At 42.2% G+C, this 18,224-nt stretch overlaps 1 protein-coding gene across 1 annotated transcript in view; it reads right to left on the reverse strand.

Annotated features, from left to right (window-relative positions):
* Positions 1-1,639: 1,639 nt before the first annotated feature.
* trpm4a (transient receptor potential cation channel, subfamily M, member 4a) overlaps positions 1,640-18,224 on the reverse strand; it is a 33,362-nt gene continuing 16,777 nt past the window's right edge. The window contains exons 9-28 of the mRNA XM_080488322.1: positions 18,093-18,195; positions 16,643-16,761; positions 15,497-15,799; positions 14,964-15,065; positions 14,746-14,874; positions 14,517-14,646; positions 13,329-13,474; positions 12,066-12,178; positions 11,299-11,406; positions 11,146-11,192; positions 9,709-9,941; positions 9,332-9,447; positions 7,959-8,091; positions 7,652-7,826; positions 6,622-6,787; positions 6,360-6,541; positions 4,671-4,803; positions 4,456-4,528; positions 4,021-4,114; positions 1,640-2,986 (exon numbers count right to left, since the gene is read on the reverse strand). Coding sequence (XP_080344448.1) covers positions 2,961-2,986; positions 4,021-4,114; positions 4,456-4,528; positions 4,671-4,803; positions 6,360-6,541; positions 6,622-6,787; positions 7,652-7,826; positions 7,959-8,091; positions 9,332-9,447; positions 9,709-9,941; positions 11,146-11,192; positions 11,299-11,406; positions 12,066-12,178; positions 13,329-13,474; positions 14,517-14,646; positions 14,746-14,874; positions 14,964-15,065; positions 15,497-15,799; positions 16,643-16,761; positions 18,093-18,195 — 2,631 coding nt within the window. The 3' untranslated portion in view covers positions 1,640-2,960. The remainder of the gene's footprint in view (positions 2,987-4,020; positions 4,115-4,455; positions 4,529-4,670; positions 4,804-6,359; positions 6,542-6,621; positions 6,788-7,651; positions 7,827-7,958; positions 8,092-9,331; positions 9,448-9,708; positions 9,942-11,145; positions 11,193-11,298; positions 11,407-12,065; positions 12,179-13,328; positions 13,475-14,516; positions 14,647-14,745; positions 14,875-14,963; positions 15,066-15,496; positions 15,800-16,642; positions 16,762-18,092; positions 18,196-18,224) is intronic.

The following is an 18,224-nucleotide window of genomic DNA, read 5'->3' on the forward strand; positions in this document are numbered from 1 at the left end:
TCGTGGGCTCCTGCAACAGAAAGTGCCTCCTGGAAAGTGGAGTTATAGTGGAGTACCAAGGACTGACGTGCAGTTATGTTTTTAAATGGGTCATATTGTGCAAAATTCACTTTCTAATGGTTTTCCAACAGTAATAATCGTCCCTGTACCTGGAGTGACGACCCAGAAGTGAAGACAGTCTGTCCTCTCTCTCCCTGGCTTGTTTCAGTCTTTAAAAACCAGCCAATCAGAACTCAAACCCTATATAGTGTCATCGGGGGTTTAGCCAATCACAATCAAGGTAGGCCCTCCCTTTGACTCCTCCCACAATTAGGCAGCTCTGGTCTGGCACATGGCACCACGAGAGGAAGTACTTCCTCCTCTTCCCAAGATGGGCATATGTGGGTGGAGCCAGTCCAGCTCACACAGACACAGCAGATTCTGAATGCAGCTCCTATGATCCAATATTCAAATGGAGGAAAATCAAGGAAAAACTGGATTTGGGGCAATAAACTTTGATTACAACGTTTTTGAGACCCATGTGAAAGTGTTGAAAAGCTGTTTAATATAACCTCGTGAGTTTAATTCTGCTCTCTGGTAAGAGCCACCTTCTCTCTATTATTCTGTATATTTTTGGGGAACAGATCCTTTCAACCTTTACGCATAATTTGTGAAGTCTTGAATTTAACTACCAGTGAATCTGTGACTTAGAAGTTGTTGGTTCGTAGAAACAGTGGGTTTACGTGTTCTTGATGGTCCAGTGTAATGTCCTGTAACGTACATATTGCGTACAATAATGAGCAGTACAGAGCGGTGGATGATTTGAACAGAGTTGTCTTCATTTCTCATAAATTGCAGTAGACGTCTTTGCTTTAATATGTGCTCTCCAGGATATTGTGTGGTCACTCCAAGAAATGTATTCTCTTTCAATGTGTTGTGTTTGTGATCATTAGGTGCATTATGTGTCCATGATCTTTGTTTGCTTAAATTCAGTGATAATTTGTTCCTGTCAAATCACATTTTTTTAATTATTGAGTTCTGTAGTGCTCATATTCACAAATCCACTGCAGATTCTCCCCACAGCAAAACATATGAGTGTCCTCATATTGACCCCTGTGGCACCCCGCAACTAATGTCCATATAATCTGATTCGTGTTCACCTATTTCTACAAATGATTTTCTGTTTTCCAGGTAACTTGTCCTATCATTTTCTCATTTCAATATCATCGTCACCACTATGATTTTTTTTCCATATTAAACCAGTTTCTCTTTTGAAGTCGGTTTACCGTTGGAATAACTGACTTTAAAATATCACCTTACACATAAATGGGAAACAGACTCCCAAAAAAAACAACAACAAAAAACATACAAATACATCCAACATCCAGCTGTGATAAACTGGACTAATAGGATTCTGTTGGGTTTTTATTGCCACAAGTGCTCATCTCTATCAGCTAATCCTGTTTCTGGAACAGTTTCGGGCCACATTAGGCTCCAATGCATTTCTTCCTGATCTCATTAAAAGGCGAATATTTAGAGTTGTTGTTCATCATCACGTGCAATATTTCCACTGATGAAGCCCGTTCCAGATGAACACGTGAAGAGAAATAAGTGTGAGAGCCTAAAATGGGTTTTCATGCAAAGTGAGAGAAAGCTTTTTATCAAAGAGGTGCAAGTTTATTCACATCTGCAGAGGAAACGCAAATACAGACAGTTTAACAGTTTATAAAATACCAACAAAACCTTTGTTCGAAACATACATTTAAAGTGTCGCATCACTGTCCAGCACAACTAATAAAAAAGACCCATATAAAAGCAGGAACCCACACACTCTGCCTTCATTGCTTTTTTTTGTTTTTTCCATTTTATTTGGCTCTTTTTAAAGAGTAACGGTGACAGAATGAGCCGAGAAGTCCCTGTCCAGTTTATTGTTTAAGTGCAGCTCTGTGCAGGTTTTCCCTCCCTGAGAAAGCAGCCGTTATCTTTCAGTATTGTTTAATTCATTTCTTTAACACGTTTCTTTAGCCACTCGGTGGAAACAACCTGCAGATTCATCGGGAAAGTGCTTCTATAGTTTGTCTTCTGCATTTCTTTCAGACAAATAACCGTACAATCGACAACAATTTGTGGGATTTATAGTTAAACTGCGACGCCAAATGTCTGCTTGCATTGTTCTGTCTTCTTCAAGGCATCATTTCATTCCAGTCAGCTCACCTCATTTAACTTGAAAATGTAATAAAGTATGAAAACGGCGAGAGAGCAAAGCTCATTTTCAAACATATGTCCATTCCTGTCAGGAGCATCATTTAATCTACTTTGGTGCAAACAACACATAATATAGAAGGACAGTGGTACTCAGTAGGAATTCAATGAGAAATATTGATGATTTAGAGACTTTTTAAGCCGGAAAGAGTGAAATATGTTAGATTCAAGGTCCATGTAATGCCTGTTAACATGTGTTATGATGTGCAAGGGGCACTTCAGGGTGTTTTACATTGAAACACACTCAGAAAACACTGCGCTGTTACTTAATGACCTATAAATATGAAGACACGTTGAAATGAACACAGACATAAAAGTCTGTATTGTTCACTTCCTCTCGGCGGTGAAACATCCTGAAATAATGATTCTCAGACTAGCGCAGCCGAGTGTCACATTCTTTTTAACGATCATTTAATTCTGCTTCCAAGAAATGAAAAAGCCTGAAGCGAAACAGCAAAAAGTCACAATATTTCCTCGTACATGTTTAGGTTGCATGTCAGACGGATCGCGGAGAGGCGATCCGTTCGTTACAGCGTGAATCCAGAATCGAACCGGGCCACTCTGACTGTGCAGCCAGAGTACCAACCACCACACACTTGATCCCACTGGTAGGAAAATCTCAGGCGATAGAAAGAAAACAGGAACTAAAAAGACATAAACAGTGAGACAGACGACCTGAGTGTGTGTGTGTGTGTGTGGGGGGGGGGGGGGGGGGGGGGTCAGCTTGGCGACAGAGGACCCAGATCTGCAACAGAGGATAAGAAGAACGATGAGATCGGGTAGAAAACAGACACGAGACGTCAGATTATTTCAAAGCACAGATCTCACTGGTGAATATTTTTACAGAACCGACCTGGAAATATTCCCAGATTGTGTTGTTCCACCTTTAAGTTCAACTTCTTTTCATCACTTTGATATTTCACACGTATTTTTGTAATATTACATTGAACTTTACCTCATTTTTGAATGAAACTGCCATTTTGAATGATAATAATCATTTTAATATTAGTTACAAAGAACTGTGCCACTTTGACCAAGACTGTTGATTTTCTTCCCTTTGGTATTTTATTCAATTCACTTATCTTTTTTGTTTTTGTTTGGTTTGGTTTCCTTGTTTTTCTCAGAACTTTCACATCTTGTAAGGTAATATTATTCATACTTTTCGATTATGTATAATTACAATTTCAAAAAAAAAAGAAAAAGGAATCAGGTCGTAGCGATCACCATTGATATCATTTTTGAGGCGATCATACTGAAGAAAACTAAAGTATTGACACTTTTTGAAACAGCTCACGTTGAATTATTTAACAAGTTGCCTACTTTATTGGGACCAAAAATTCAGTTATACAACAAAATCTCTCTCTGTAACCAAAGACAGGTTACACAACTAACAGCTGACTAACTTCAGGAAGTTTTCAGAAAACCTCCTTTCTCGCTGGATTAGAGAATATTTTTTTACTTGTGATTAAATTGGTGCGGTAGGTCACTTGGTCCAAACCATTTTTCCTCTAATAACATTGCGTCCAAGAAAAAGTTCAGCCCCCAGAAATAGTGTTGTTCTATTATTTCACCTGCAAAACCAAAGCAGGAGAGGTTTATTGGGGTGTTTCTGTGCTTAAACGGACCTGTAAATGTCTGTCTTTACCTCAGACTGGCCTCAGCCTTTATAAAATAACGGAACATTCAGGGGGTTTTGCCCTCCGTGCGGTCTGACAGGCTCATACCATAAAATCGTGCCGGTTGTGGTTCATGTGCATTGATGTGTGGGGGTGTGTTCACCTCTGAGGAGCGGGGGAGGCCGGTCTGCTTTAACTAACTCACTCTGAGACAGAGCGTCTGCCATCCAGGAGAGGGCGCTGCAGCAGTACTCCAGCTGGGAAAGAGGCACGGGACAAGAGTGCTGAGCAGGCACAAAGGCGGACAGCTGCACCGAAACCAGACACAGCATGGACACACACACGCACACACGCACACACGCACACACACACACACACACGCACACACACACACACACCCCGATCTGCCCATACAAGTGGTGAGTGAACCGGTCACACAACACACAGACTTTTTTTTGTGTGTGTGAATTCTGACCAAGATAAGAGCAGCAGAGGAGGGATAGAGGAGGGATAGAGGAGGGAGAGGAGGGATAGAGGAGGGAGAGGAGGGAGCTGCACAATCGCTGTAGATGAATGTGTGAATGTTGCACATGCTGACCTCGGCCTCCAGCAGCCGCAGCCTTCGGTCGTGGTCCCGGATCTCTACCATCTGTTTGAGCACGCTGTCCACCCTACAAACACACACACACACACACACACACACACACACACACACACACCATATCAAACTAAGTGCATCTGATAGGCCCAGATTCATTGTGAACTCGCAAGAAAAATAAAGAAACATTTGGTCTCTTGTCAGAGGAAACTCACTTGACCGACGTGCGTTGGAGTCGCGCCGAGTCGCTCTCCCTCAGCCTCTTGTTCTGGGCCGACAGCAGCGTTTCCTTCTGGATCGCCTCCCATGTGTTGAGCTTGCTGGCCTTCCTGCCCCGCAGGTCCAGAGCTGTGGACAGACCGGATCAGAACAGGTCAGGGATGTCAGCGAAGACCGTCCACCTGCTGGACGATGGGGATCTTTAGTTTGTAGTCTGGTGACTTTGATACAGACATGGATCCAGAATTGTGGGCCCAGGGTTCAGGATTTCGGTTCACGACCTCAGAGAGGCAAAATCAAGTTCTACTCCACTTCAACCACACTTTCCTTAATCTGCACTTTACAGTTTGGAAACACTGATGGGATTGTTGCTACAGCAATGAAAAATAAAAATCATCAAAAGTGCTGATTTAAGACACGTTTTAGAGAAATCCTCCATCATACACTTTAAAGGAGTCCTATTATTCAGCTTTTCAACACTCTCACAGGGTCTCGTTGATCCAAAAACGTTGTAATCAAAGTTTATTGCTCCAAATCCAGCTTTTCCTTGATGTTCATCCATTATTCCAATCCAAATATTGGATCATAGGAGCTGCATTCAGAATCTGCTGTGTCTGTGTGAGCTGAACTGGCTCCGCCCACACATGCCCATCTTGGGAAGAGGAGGAAGTACTTCCTCTGAAATTACAATGTGCTGGAAACTTGAGAGCCTTAGTCCCCGTCCACACAAGTCAATATTATCTTTTCTTCAATCCGTCTTAGAAAGTTTCCTGTGTTCACGGCACCATGAAAATGGCTCAAAATGATATAGTACATATGCTTAGCTAATAGGTGGCGCTGTAAGTCTGCCACAGAAATACACCAAAGATAGAGAAGAAAATCTTCATGCTCCAGAAATCTAACATCTGGCCTTATTAAAGCAACGAGCATCAGAAGCTTCCGCAGCTCGATCTGGAGCATGTAGTCCACCATTGTTGTTGTTAGGTGACATCGTGGGGAGGGTGGTGGGGTAATCGGATCCTGAGGTGGGGCGATGACATCATCGTTTTTATCTAACGTGGACTTTGCCCATATACAAGCTAAGGCAGCGTTTTCAAATTGCCACTCTGGAGCCCGTTTGTTGTTTTTAAACTCAGTTTTCGGGCTCCTAAAACGCTGTGCCGTGTGGTTGATCAGATAAAAACGATGCGGTTCCATGAAGCACCGTTCTCGTGTGGACATGCCCTTAGGAAAGTGGATTTTAACAGTGGAAACCACAGCGGTCAAACATTCTTTCATTTAAGTTTTAAACCTTCACATATCATCAGAATAATGGAGAGAAATCTAACAGCTGCAACACAAACAGTCCAGATTTCACCACCAGGTGGCGTAGTGAGTCCTTCTACCGTTCTCGGAACAAAAAGCAGCAGCTGATTCAGACACTAAAAAGAAAGAAACTGCTGAAAGTGGACTCACTACTGCCGCCCACAGGACGGAGGAGGCACCGCACGAACTCTACATCAGGCAAAGGCGAAAAGAAGAAAACTGCTGTCATGAGTTGATTTTTCACATTAGTGCAAGATATCAGATAAAATGACTGCAAATGACTATATTAGTGAGTGAATTTAAGGTTAAAAAAAAAAAGAAAAGAGAGAAGACATGTCGGGGGGGGGGGGGGGGTCATGGCTCTTCCAGCAACCACTCACCGAAGTGTTGGCTCTTCACCGAGGGGATATTGCGGATGTATCTCTTGAGCAGAAGGTGGATGTGCGAGATGATGATGAAGGGCGGAGGCAGACTGGGCCTGGAGTGGTACTCCACGATCAGGTTGTAGCGCTGGAACTTCCAGTAGGTGTCGCTGCGCTCCTGCACCTTGGAGAAGGTGTAGCTGTGGATTGAAGGGAGTTGGAGCGTAAAGGACGTGCGGAGGGGGGCGGAGGTCCGGTTGTGACGCGAACGTCGGTGCACCTGAACATGGCGATGAGCAGGTTGACCAGCACGATGTTGGTGAAGAGCAGGTAGATGACGAGGAGGATGACGGCCAGCCAGTTGGCGTACGTGCTGAGACACGGCTCTGCTCCGGCGTCGATCAGGGTCCGGTTGAGGGTGCACTTCTCTGGCTCCAGTTTGTCAACTGCGACCCGACAGGAAACACACGACTGACATGAAAGGTGCAGTGTGCAGAATTTAAGTCCAGAGTTTGGTGAGCGGCCGGCTCCAGCAGTGGGTCGGTTACTATTTCCTAAGTTTTCTTGTGTTTTGGCCCAAAGGCCACATGATTAACACTTGATGCATTTACTGGACAGAACAAGCTGCAAACTTCAATATTCACACAAAGAACATGTAAACTTAAATCATGACGGCTGCTTTCTGGTATTATTGTGTTTTGCAAAAGAATTCTGGGGTCTGGGGGGATTCTTTTCCCAGATGGATTCTTCCTTTTTAAGTTGTTAATCAATTTCCTTTAAAAGACACATTTTTTATAAGCAACTAGATTTGCTGTACGTGTCATTTCCGAGTTTTCATTTTAAAGATTTAGTGAGTGTCGATGAGAAGCACCTTTTATTGCCCATCGATCCCAACAACTGATGACAATAGTCTGATATTATTTCAGGGGTTTGTTTCCTGTTGATGGATGATATTTTCCGGACACGCAGCTGTTAAAATGAGCTTAATATTGTGCAGTTTCCGCTTTTACTGAAAAAGAAAGATCCTCCCTCCTCTTGAAATCTGAAGGTTTGCTGTGATGTCTGGCAGATAGAAGTTGTGAAGTGAGCAGGCGGGTGTCAACTGCACCACTGAATGAGCCAATTGGTTATTGCTCTGCACCATCGCAAAATATCGTCTTTTCCATTTAACACATGAAATGTTCCATCGCTGCCCGATTTCTACCACAAAGAGACGACGATCTGTATTTTTTCCGCCCTCCTTCATAGGTGGTCATAATGTTATGGCTGGTCAGTCTACACAATTGTTTAAAGCTGACTGCGCCACTCACTGTCCATTTCGTCAATGGGGATTTGTCCAAAGATGTGCAGGTACGGTCTGTAAAAGACTCTGCGGAAGATCCAGTTGGGACGAGAGTCGTACGAGTAGAGCAGAGCCTGATTGGTCACTCCGTGAGCCATGAGCCAGACGGCCAGGAAGAACAGGAAGAAGAACAAGTCTTTCACCTGGAGGTCAGACACACACACACACACACACACACACATGGTGAGAACTGAAGCCTCTGGTCCAGAACCACAAACCTTCACAGAGGTTTTTCAGCCTTCTTGGTAAAAGTGGAATCAACAGCCCCCGCCCACCATTTTGCCCACGATGATGATCTTGGGTCCGAGCTGTCGGTGGATGGCAAATATGTGGATGAGACGAAGAGTGAAGACCATGTAGTCGATGGCCAGCACGGAGCGGCCGAAATCGTAGGACCACGGCAACATCCTGGAGAACCAAAGCAGCCGGTCACAATTCAAGGCAAATTCATTTATAGAGCACCATTCAAACACAGAGCAATTCACAGTGCTTTACAAATAAATCCAAAAACATATTAATAAAAAAAATACATTAAAGCTTTAAAAGAAATGAAAGAATCTTCATCTTGACCATACGGTCCATTTTGGGACCACGAAGACCAAAACTCCGTTGGACATTATAAAATCCTGCAGAGAGACTCTGCTCCAGGTGCACTAAGGTATTGCAGGTGGGGGTTTTCAATATCCAGTTACTTTGATTTTAGTATTACTACAATTTTCATACACATTATTGAGGTGATTAATCGTCATTTATCTGAAGTTGAAGTTGGTTTCCCATTGGGAGGGGGGGGGGGGGGTCTCCCCCTGACCTGAAGGTACGCCTTGCTCTGATGTGAAGCAGACTTCAACACTGATCACTTTCACTGATGAATCACATTAGAAACATGGAGCTTCAATGAGTTTACAGGGTTTTTTTCTTCATGTCTCAGGTCAAAACTGTGAAATTACAAACCATAAGAAGGGTTTTCTAATCCGTGTTTGTGCGTAAGTTCTTGCACGTGTTGCTTAAATAAGCATCATATGAATTTGGATGAGATATTGTGGATATTTACGGACTTCTGAGTTTGTTATTTTGCGGGTTAGATTCTTTAAATAATCAAACGAACAGTGATTCGGTTCAAGATATGAACATCTGGATGCAGAATTAATACACATATTATTACTGTGAGAACAAGCATGAATCGAATTATTCAGCTTGTGGAATAAAACTTTGATGGAGATCCATCTTAGTTTTGTATTTCAATCATGTTTGAGACTGCAGAGTTGAGGGGCCCCAGAAGAGTTCTTGATTTCTAAGTGCTTCCTGGTATTCTTGAGATTTGTTAATGTGTGAAATGCAGAATGAATGAGCACAGCTCCCACAGGAATGCCATGAAATGTTTCCAAGAGGTTATTAGAGCTGCAACTCCATATGAAAGAGTATTTATTTGAATCATGTTGGTATAATGATCCACATACTGCCCACGTCGTAAACTACAGTCTTAGTACGAACATCAAGATGATGTATTCGAATTTATGAGCTGTCTCGTCGTCATTTTAAAGCTTAAAATGTTTCAGGGCTTCGGTCTAATTTTATCCGCTGAAAAATGGCGAGAAACGTTGTCTTGCTGGTGGAAGGTTTCAGGCCTGTGGTTTCGGGACAGACTCACCTGCAGCACAGACCCAAAATGAAGAGAGAAATGGCTGTGAGGTCGCATTTGTTCCACACATCCTGGATGTAGTTCTTCATCCGCTGAGTCACAAACGCACCGCCCACAAAGAAGGTCTGCGCAGGAGGAAAAGTAAAAATACTGTCAGAGGACAGATGCAAAAAAAAATCCAATATCAAATATTGCTTTTTGTGACAATGAATAACAGAATCACGGCTCTGACAAACTAACCCACCTTGATAATAAATCAGTGTATCAAAGAAACACTCTCATCCCCTCTACCATCTTTGATTGAACTAAATATTGCAGTCAAGCCCAAACAGTGACAGAGACGCTCTCTTATTTCTGAAAAAGGTTCAGAACGTCGGTGCACCGACCTGCCGGATCTCCTCGCACACTAAGGTGAAGACCCACAAGTAGAGCACGAGCTCGGTGGTAGACGGTCCGTCCGGCGGCGGCGGCTTGAAGTCCACCAGCAGAATGTAAGCGAAGAGGCAGAGGAACATGAAGTACGTCAGCACGTTGCCCAGGAAGGAGGTGACGGGGGAGAACCAGAACTGTCTCCAACGGGACACCAGGAACGGTCTCCTGGAATGAGACGGCGACGATCCTGGAGACATTGTCAAGTAATCCATTACTTTGACTGTCATTAGCATACTCTTATTAGTTTCATGCTCACTTATTGTTATTTATGTCCACACCCAGGAGAGGAGCCCCCTACACAACAAAGGTATCTATTTATTTATTTATCTATCTATCTATGTATCTGTTCATTTATTCATTTATTTATTACTACACAACACAAAAGGTGCTTAGAGATTTAGCAAAGTAATTTAACTATTTAAAAAAAATACAGATTATTAGTTGCTCCTTTTTTAAAACATTTATTTATTTATTTATTTATTTATTTATTTATTTATTTATTTATTACTACACAACACAAAAGTTACTTAGAGATTTAGCAAAGTAATTTAACTATTTAAAAAAAATACAGATTATTAGTTGCTCCTTTTTTAAAACATTTATTTATTTATTTATTTATTTATTTATTTATTTATTACTACACAACACAAAAGTTACTTAGAGATTTAGCAAAGTAATTTAACTATTTAAAAAAATACAGATTATTAGTTGCTATTTATTTATCTGTTCATTTATTTATTTATTGCTACACAACACAAAAGGTACTTAGAGATTTAGCAAAGTAATTTAACTATTTAAAAAAATACAGACTATTAGTTGCTCTTTTTTTTAAACATTTATTTATTTATTTTGTTATTATTTATTAATGCCCTCTACACTTTAAAATCAACGTTTCCATGACTGGAGCAGCAAAGAGAAAACATTCATTATATTCGTCTTAAATCACAATCGATTGACTCTGGATGGCCTACGCTATCAACACTATGATCATAGAAACAACTAAACAAACAAAAAAACACGTTTTCAAGATCAAAAACAATTGATTGTTTACATCCAGTTTAAATTTCACGTACATGACGCCAACAGGTGAAATACACATTTGTTTCAAATTAGTCGGAGATTAAAATCAAATCTTCTGCTTTGCTTTTCCTCTTGTGAAGTAAACACAAAGAACTTTTGCAGGTCAATTAGAGACATCTAGTGTCTCTTTAACAGTGTCGTGCACAACGCATGAGTTCATAACATTCCTGCACATTTTTCACACCCAAAAAGAGAACAGAACTACTGTATTAAAAGGAATAGTTGAATAAATAGGAACTACTTCTTTAGCTTCAATGGTGAACGTCAGTCCTGTTAAATCCTGTGTAATGATCAGACAGATTGAAACCTACCTTCTATGTTCTCATTCAGAGCCCTGAATTCTTCTGCTTCTTCCTCGCTGTAAACACCCCCCCCCCCCCCCCCCAAAAAAAATGAGACTTTCGTGACACGTCAGGGGGAAAAACTCACTCAAAGAAACTCTACATGCTTCTATTTGTATTTACTTCTGTATGATGTCTGCAAGAGAAAACACGGTGTTGTCGTTTCCATCCAGACTGTCGGCGTCTCTGATGTGAGGAGCCGTCACAGACTTCACCTCCTCCTCCTGCTCCCTGGAAGGAGAAACACAACCGGCTCACACACTCTGGAAGATTTTCAGTTCATGACTTTAGATAAAATAACATGGATTTTTAATCCAGCATGTGCCAATAGTCCCGACTCCGTAACTCGGTCAAGCTCAGAAAGTGAGCATTAAAGGTCCCATATTATACAGTTTTTCAACAATTTCACATCGGTGCACGAGGTCCAACAACAATGTATTCATAGTGTATTTCCCCAAATCCAGCCTTGGTTTTGAATTTCAGCCAGTCTAAAAGTCCCTCCAGTGAGCTCTACTGAGAACAGGCTGTTGCTGTGTCTGTACCTTTAAATGCTAATGACCTGTGTATGTACACACCTACTTCATGTATGTGTTCGGGAAGAAAGAATTTAGCTCATCTAGTTGTGTGAGGGTCAAAGTGAGTATCCACTACCAGAGGAAGGGGTTATTTCCCCTCATGACATCATGAAGGGAAAATCTCTGAATCGCCTGTATGAGCACACTTTCGCTAAAAAGTGGAGCAAGCGAGTGAGTGAGATGACAGACTTTCTATTCTGCAGGATATGGGGACACATATTACTGTTAGAAAGTGATTTCTGTATGATATGAGACCTTTAACTCAGGATCAAACGCATCCCCACCACATGGCAGACGAACGAGGCAGAAACTGACCTGAATTTAACGAGGTCTGTGTAGATGAGGGGGGGCAGAAAGAACGTGACCATCAGCTTCCACACCTCCGTGCTGCGCTCCATGTCGCCCCACCAGATCTGAGACAGCAGAGACTAGAACAGAGAGCAACGCCGCATCAATCCGTCCTCTTTACTTCATCAGAGAGACGGGAGTTCTTCACTCCTCCTGCGACGAAGGAAGAACCCGCCGTCTGAATCGACTGATCTGATCTCTGGGTCTGAAACCTTCATGACCAAAAGAGACATTTCATGATTTTCCACCAAATCAAAATGACCTGGAGCCGCACAACATGATTAACCTTCAGAATGAGCTTCTAAAGTTTTATATGTACAGAAGTTTGGAAACATCTTGTGTTTTTCATTAATGAATTTACGAAGTTTTAATTACAATTTAGGATGATAAACATTTCATTTCAGCTATTATTGTATCTGACTTTAGCTGTTTCATCCTTCCTTTCCAGCATTTTTCAGACAATTGAGCCATTTTAGGATAGGATAGAATAGAATAGAATAGAATAGAATTACTTTAATAATCTAAGAGGGGAATTCTTTAAAGCTTTACTCTACACAGAATAAGTAGCAAAAAAGTTGAATATCAAATAAGACATTAGATAAATTAAACAAAGAAATTTTAATAATATGTAAATAGATGAACGGTGACTAATATCAGCACAGAAAGGATGAGATGATGATGATGATGATGATGATGATGATGATGATGATGATGATGATGATGATGGTGATGATGCATTTTATTTGTATTGGACTGTGCATTCATAAATCTCAACATGTTAAAAACAACATAACCGAGAAGCAACCACATAAAGACTTAAAAACAGCAAGAAAAATCAACAAAAGCTGTGAAATATTTACAATTCCAACCAATTTATCTCCTTTCTAAGCAGTTTTGCCCTACATTTTTAACCTTTTTTTAAAAAATTTTATTCTAGTCATTATATTTTAACATTTTTTTCCCCATTTTAGTTATTGTGTCTTTATTTTATAAAACAAAATTTTAATAATAACAAAGTATAATTAGTGTAAAACCTTTTTTTATCCAAAAGATAAAACTAATTTCTAAATAAAATAAAAAATAAGATAAAAGTGTTTATTTAGCTATGAAGTAGTGAAAGCTTCATGGAGCCACTTCAAAATGGCCAAAGAGCCACATGTGGCTCCACAGCGGCAGGTTGCAGACCCCTGTGGCGGTTTTACAGCGTGTGGGAGAGCAGAGCTTCTCTACCTGGACTCCGTCGTGGCTGAAGAAGAGGCGAGCGTCCGCAGCGGTGGACATCTGCAGGCAGGTGGCGCCGCCCCACACCACCGACTTCCTGATGAGCAGCGTGAAGGAGCGACTCTCCGTGTTCTGGTAACACTCGGCGAACAAGTCTGAACGTTCACACACACAAAACATTCACACGGGTCATTATGCTGTTTTAGTAAGAAGTCAGTGCAGTTTCACACTGGTTACTGTTAGTGGGAGGAAGATGCTCTATAATCTGAATGTTAGAGGAGGAAGATGCTCTAATCTGGATGTCAGATGACGAAGATGCTCTATAATCTAGATGTTAGAGGAGGAAGATGCTCTAATCTGGATGTTAGTGGAGAAAGATGCTTTATAATCTGAATGTTAGTGGGACAAAGATGCTCGATAATATGAATGTGGGATGAAGAAGATGCTCTATAATCTAGATGTTAGAGGAGGGAGATGCTCTATTATCTAGATGTTAGAGGAGGAAGATGCTCTAATCTGGATGTTAGTGGAGAAAGATGCTTTATAATCTGAATGTTAGTGGGACGAAGATGCTCTATAATCTGAATGTTAGATGATGAAGATGCTCTATTCTGGATGTTTTTGGAGGAAGATGCTCTAATCTAGATGTTCTTGGAGGAAGATGCTCTAATCTGGATGTTAGTGGAGAAAGATGCTTTATAATCTGAATGTGAGATGATGAAGATGTTCAAATCTGGATGTCAGATGACGGAGATGCTCTATAATCTAGATGTTAGAGGAGGAAGATGCTCTAATCTGGATGTTAGTGGAGAAAGATGCTTTATAATCTGAATGTTAGTGGGACCAAGATGCTCTATAATCTGGATGTCAGATGAAGGAGATGCTCTATAATCTAGATGTTAGAGGAGGAACATGCTCTATAATCTAGATGTTAGAGGGGGAAGATGCTCTATAATATGAATGTGAGATGATGAAGATGCTCTATAATTTAGATGTTAGAGGGGGAAGTGCTCTATATTCTGAATGTTAGATGATGAAGATGCTCTATTCTGGATGTTTTTGGAGGAAGATGCTCTAATCTGGACGTTAGTGGAGGAAGATGCTCTATAATCTGGATGTTAGTGGAGGAAGATGCTCTAATCTAGATGTTAGTGGAGGAAGATGATATGAGGGGAAGTGAGTGGCAGAGCGTCCCACCGTGAGCCAAGTTTTCAAACTTCTGCGCCAGCTCCTTCATGGCCACTTTGCTCTCCGTCTCGCTCTCCAGCTTGGAAAGCTCCCTCAGTATCTTACAGGCGCCCAGGGCGCTCAGCACCGACTCCCCCGCCTGACACACACACACACACACACATACACACACACACACTGTGGGTCAGTCCACCTCAGCTCTCTGAGCGCTGACTCAGCTCTCTCAACACCAACTCACCATCTCCCAGAAGTACGTGGCCATCTCGCTGCGGTTCTGCAGCACGGCCCAGACGAAGAGGGCGGCCCAGGGCGAGAGGCAGCGCTGGCCGCGGTACAAACACTCCCCCATCAGCAGCTTGTTGACGTGCTGCGAGGGGAGAGACACACGTCAGAGTTCATCTCTGCGCTGACGAGCCCTGCCGGTTCCGGGAGGTCCCACTGTTAAAAGTGACTGACCTTCAGAGCCTTCCTGGTGCTGACCCTCGTGTCCAGGCCCAGCGGGCCGTAGTAGAACGGCTGGCAGACGTCCCCCAGGAGGTCCCACAGCAGGCGGGACACCTGAAGAAGAACCACGACGGATAAATCCTGAAGGTGTCGTTGCTACTATTCTGACCGACTCAACACTGAAGGAAACAGGTTCTGGTTTCCAATTCTCATTTTTACTGGTGAATCCACGTATATAGTGCACACATCATATATATATATATATATATATATATATATATATATATAAATATATTTAATTATTGTATTGTTCTTATTATTGAATCATTGATTTATTTCATTTTTTTATCTTTTTTTTCTTTTTCGGGTTTTGTTTTGTTATGTGATCACTTTGTGGTTTTGTATTATGAAATAATAATAAAAAAAATTATTACAAATTACAAATAATTAAGTTATTATAATAAGACGTCTGAATGGGAAGCTCAGTCCCACCAGCATCCAGCTCCGTGCTGCAGTGGATCCAGGTCCTGGTTCGCCCTCCTCACCTCGAACAGGCTGAGCTCCATGGCCGAGGTCGGTCCGGCCAGGTCGCCCTCGGGGCTCTTCAGTAGAGCCGTGGTGGCTCCGTCCACGTTGGGCAGTGAGCCCGCCACGGCCTGCCGCTCACTGAGGCGCCGCTGCAGCAGGGTGTAGGCCAGCGAGGTGTCGGACAGGGAGCGGTACAGGCTCTCCAAGCGCTGGTACGTCAGGTAGTCCAGGATGTTCAGACCGTTCTCGCAGAAGAGACGCACAAACTGCGGCTTGTCGTTGACCAGGGCGTCGGTCATGGAGTCCTCCAGGTCGTCGTACTACAGACCAGTGGAGCAACATGTGGAAGCATCAAGTCAAGAAAAAACAAAAGTAGTTATACTGACATTACATTGTCATTTCGAGTCTTAAGCCCCGTTTCCACTGCACAAAAAGTGCAGGAATGGAGTGGTCCGGTACGGTACGGTCCGGCACGATCCGGTACGGTACGGTACGGTTCGGGGTTCCACCACAAGAATTTGGGATTTTCCGGACATAACCGCTCCAAAGGTGGAGGCTTTTCCCCCACCCTTCCGTTGGGGTACTCAGGACAACAGAACGGGTCTGGTTTAGAGGAGCCGTTTTCTGATTGGTCAGTGATTTACTACACTGCCTCAAAATTTCAACATGTCGGCTGTATGAATCCTCTGTTGTTAACATATTCAGCTTTGCACTGGTTGTATATCTTTTTTTTTTTTTTTTTTTGCTGCGCAACTTTCATGTTGGTCCTGAAGGAGCAGACGCGATTCGGGGACGGAGACTCGGGACTCGGTGGGCAGACGCTACGGCCGTAACCGATGCAATACCGAGTCCGCTCGTCGCGTCGCTGGCCGGAGCTCCATTGCGCAGCGGCCAGCACCGGTGCGACGTGATGCAGCGCCTCGATTTGGACTCGGACCGCGTCCACACACGGTGTGCTGCTCCGAGCCCCGGTGTCTGTCCTCGCATCGCGTCCCAACGCGGACGTTGCGGCTGTCACATGTACGTGTAATGCATTAAAAATGAAACCAAAACATGAGTTATTGGAAGTATTTGGGTCTGAAAACTAGTTTTATGTTTCTGCTCAAGCCGGGCTTTTGCTGATTTCTTCTATCTCCATAGTTCCCAGTGAGACCGACTCTGACCTTCCACTGGACGTCTCCGTTGAAGAGCTCGGCCTTGGCGATGTCCACTCTGTTCCAGGCCACGGCCAGCTTCAGCTCCTCGGTGCACTCGTAGGCCTCGCCGCCCAACCGTTTACTGGCTAAACACGCAAATACCGAGAGAGAAGACATGTTGGTTCTCACAGTAACAGAGGAATCTGTTGTTCTGAATCATGTCCTCCCTGTTCACTATTCACTCTCAAACCCTGCGTGAAAAACTGAAACTCTCCAGTAGCGCAGTCAGTCAAGAACCTCCCACGTTTCAAAACTTATTCCAGACAATCAAAAACAAACCCAGAGTTCCTTTTTCCCGCCTTTGACCATTGAAGTTTTATAAAATACACATTTCACAAATTACATTATTTGTAATCTGTCCAGCTGTCTTCATTCAGGCAATATCACATGGAACCGTAAAAGAAGTATTACCTACTAATAATACGTCTGAAGTGAATTAAACTGAACAAAAGAACAAGTAAATAAGTAAATAAATAAATAAATAAATAAAGTCGATTAAATTAAAAAGTAGGAAAAGAGGGGTGGGTGGTCAGTAAGGTAGCTGAGTCTGAGCATGTGTTATGTATTATTATTATTATTATTATTATTATTATTATTATTATTACTATTTCAATACTGATTTTAATAAGTTCTCAATGATTTAGTTGAGGCTGGTAGAAGCAATGTTACTGGTCTCCATCTTCCAACGAATATTTAAATCCTGATTTTAATAAGTCCTCAAAGATTTTAACGGGTGTTTTATGCGAGTACTTTGCAGACCACTTCAGAAGTAAAACTGTTGCTATAAGACATGACAGAGTACAAGAAGCACAACAGGAAGGTGAGTGGAAGAAATGGACATTTTGCTTTATTTATTTAGCTTTATGTTTTGTTTTGTTTTGTTTTGTTTTTAATATATCCTATTTCTGTCTAGATTAAGTTAACCCTCAACTACATTTGTCCATGATAAACTGTCTTTGTTTTGTTCTGTTTGTCTTGGGGAAAAAGAAAAGAAGAGAAAAATCAATAACAATTGTTGCTATAAGAACTTTTTATCACAACATCAGGTTATGTTTAACGTATCTAGACCGTCAAATCTAATCTAGTCAGATTTTACTTTTCGCACACTGTGATGTGGCACAAGGTGCATGAAAAGTGGTACGTCAATAAAATTTGATTTGGCTTGATTTAAAAAATAAAGTGTATTTATTAGGATGAAACCTTGTGCTCTCTGATCATAAAGACGCAGAACGTACAACAGAAGAACCACCTCAGCATCATCAAACTACCATATGAGCACCATGTTGATGCTCAACGTAAACAAAGTAACCCGCTACCTGCTTGTTGTTGTTTTTTTTTAAAAGCTTCATTGTTATTTTATTGAATCTGTTGGTACATTTCCTTTGGTCAGTGACGCTGAAAAAGTGATTTCGCTGACCTCTCACGAGAGCTTTGAGGATGACCGTGTCGAAGTCGTCGGAGCCCTCCTGCTCCCCGTGGAAAACCGTGATGAGGTCCCTGTTCTGATAGATGCTCACCGCCTGCACAGGAAGAGGCAGGCCCAGGGGAA

This window comes from Lipophrys pholis, assembly GCF_963383615.2.
Source record: "Lipophrys pholis genome assembly, chromosome: 19".
NCBI classification, from domain to species: domain Eukaryota; kingdom Metazoa; phylum Chordata; class Actinopteri; order Blenniiformes; family Blenniidae; genus Lipophrys; species Lipophrys pholis.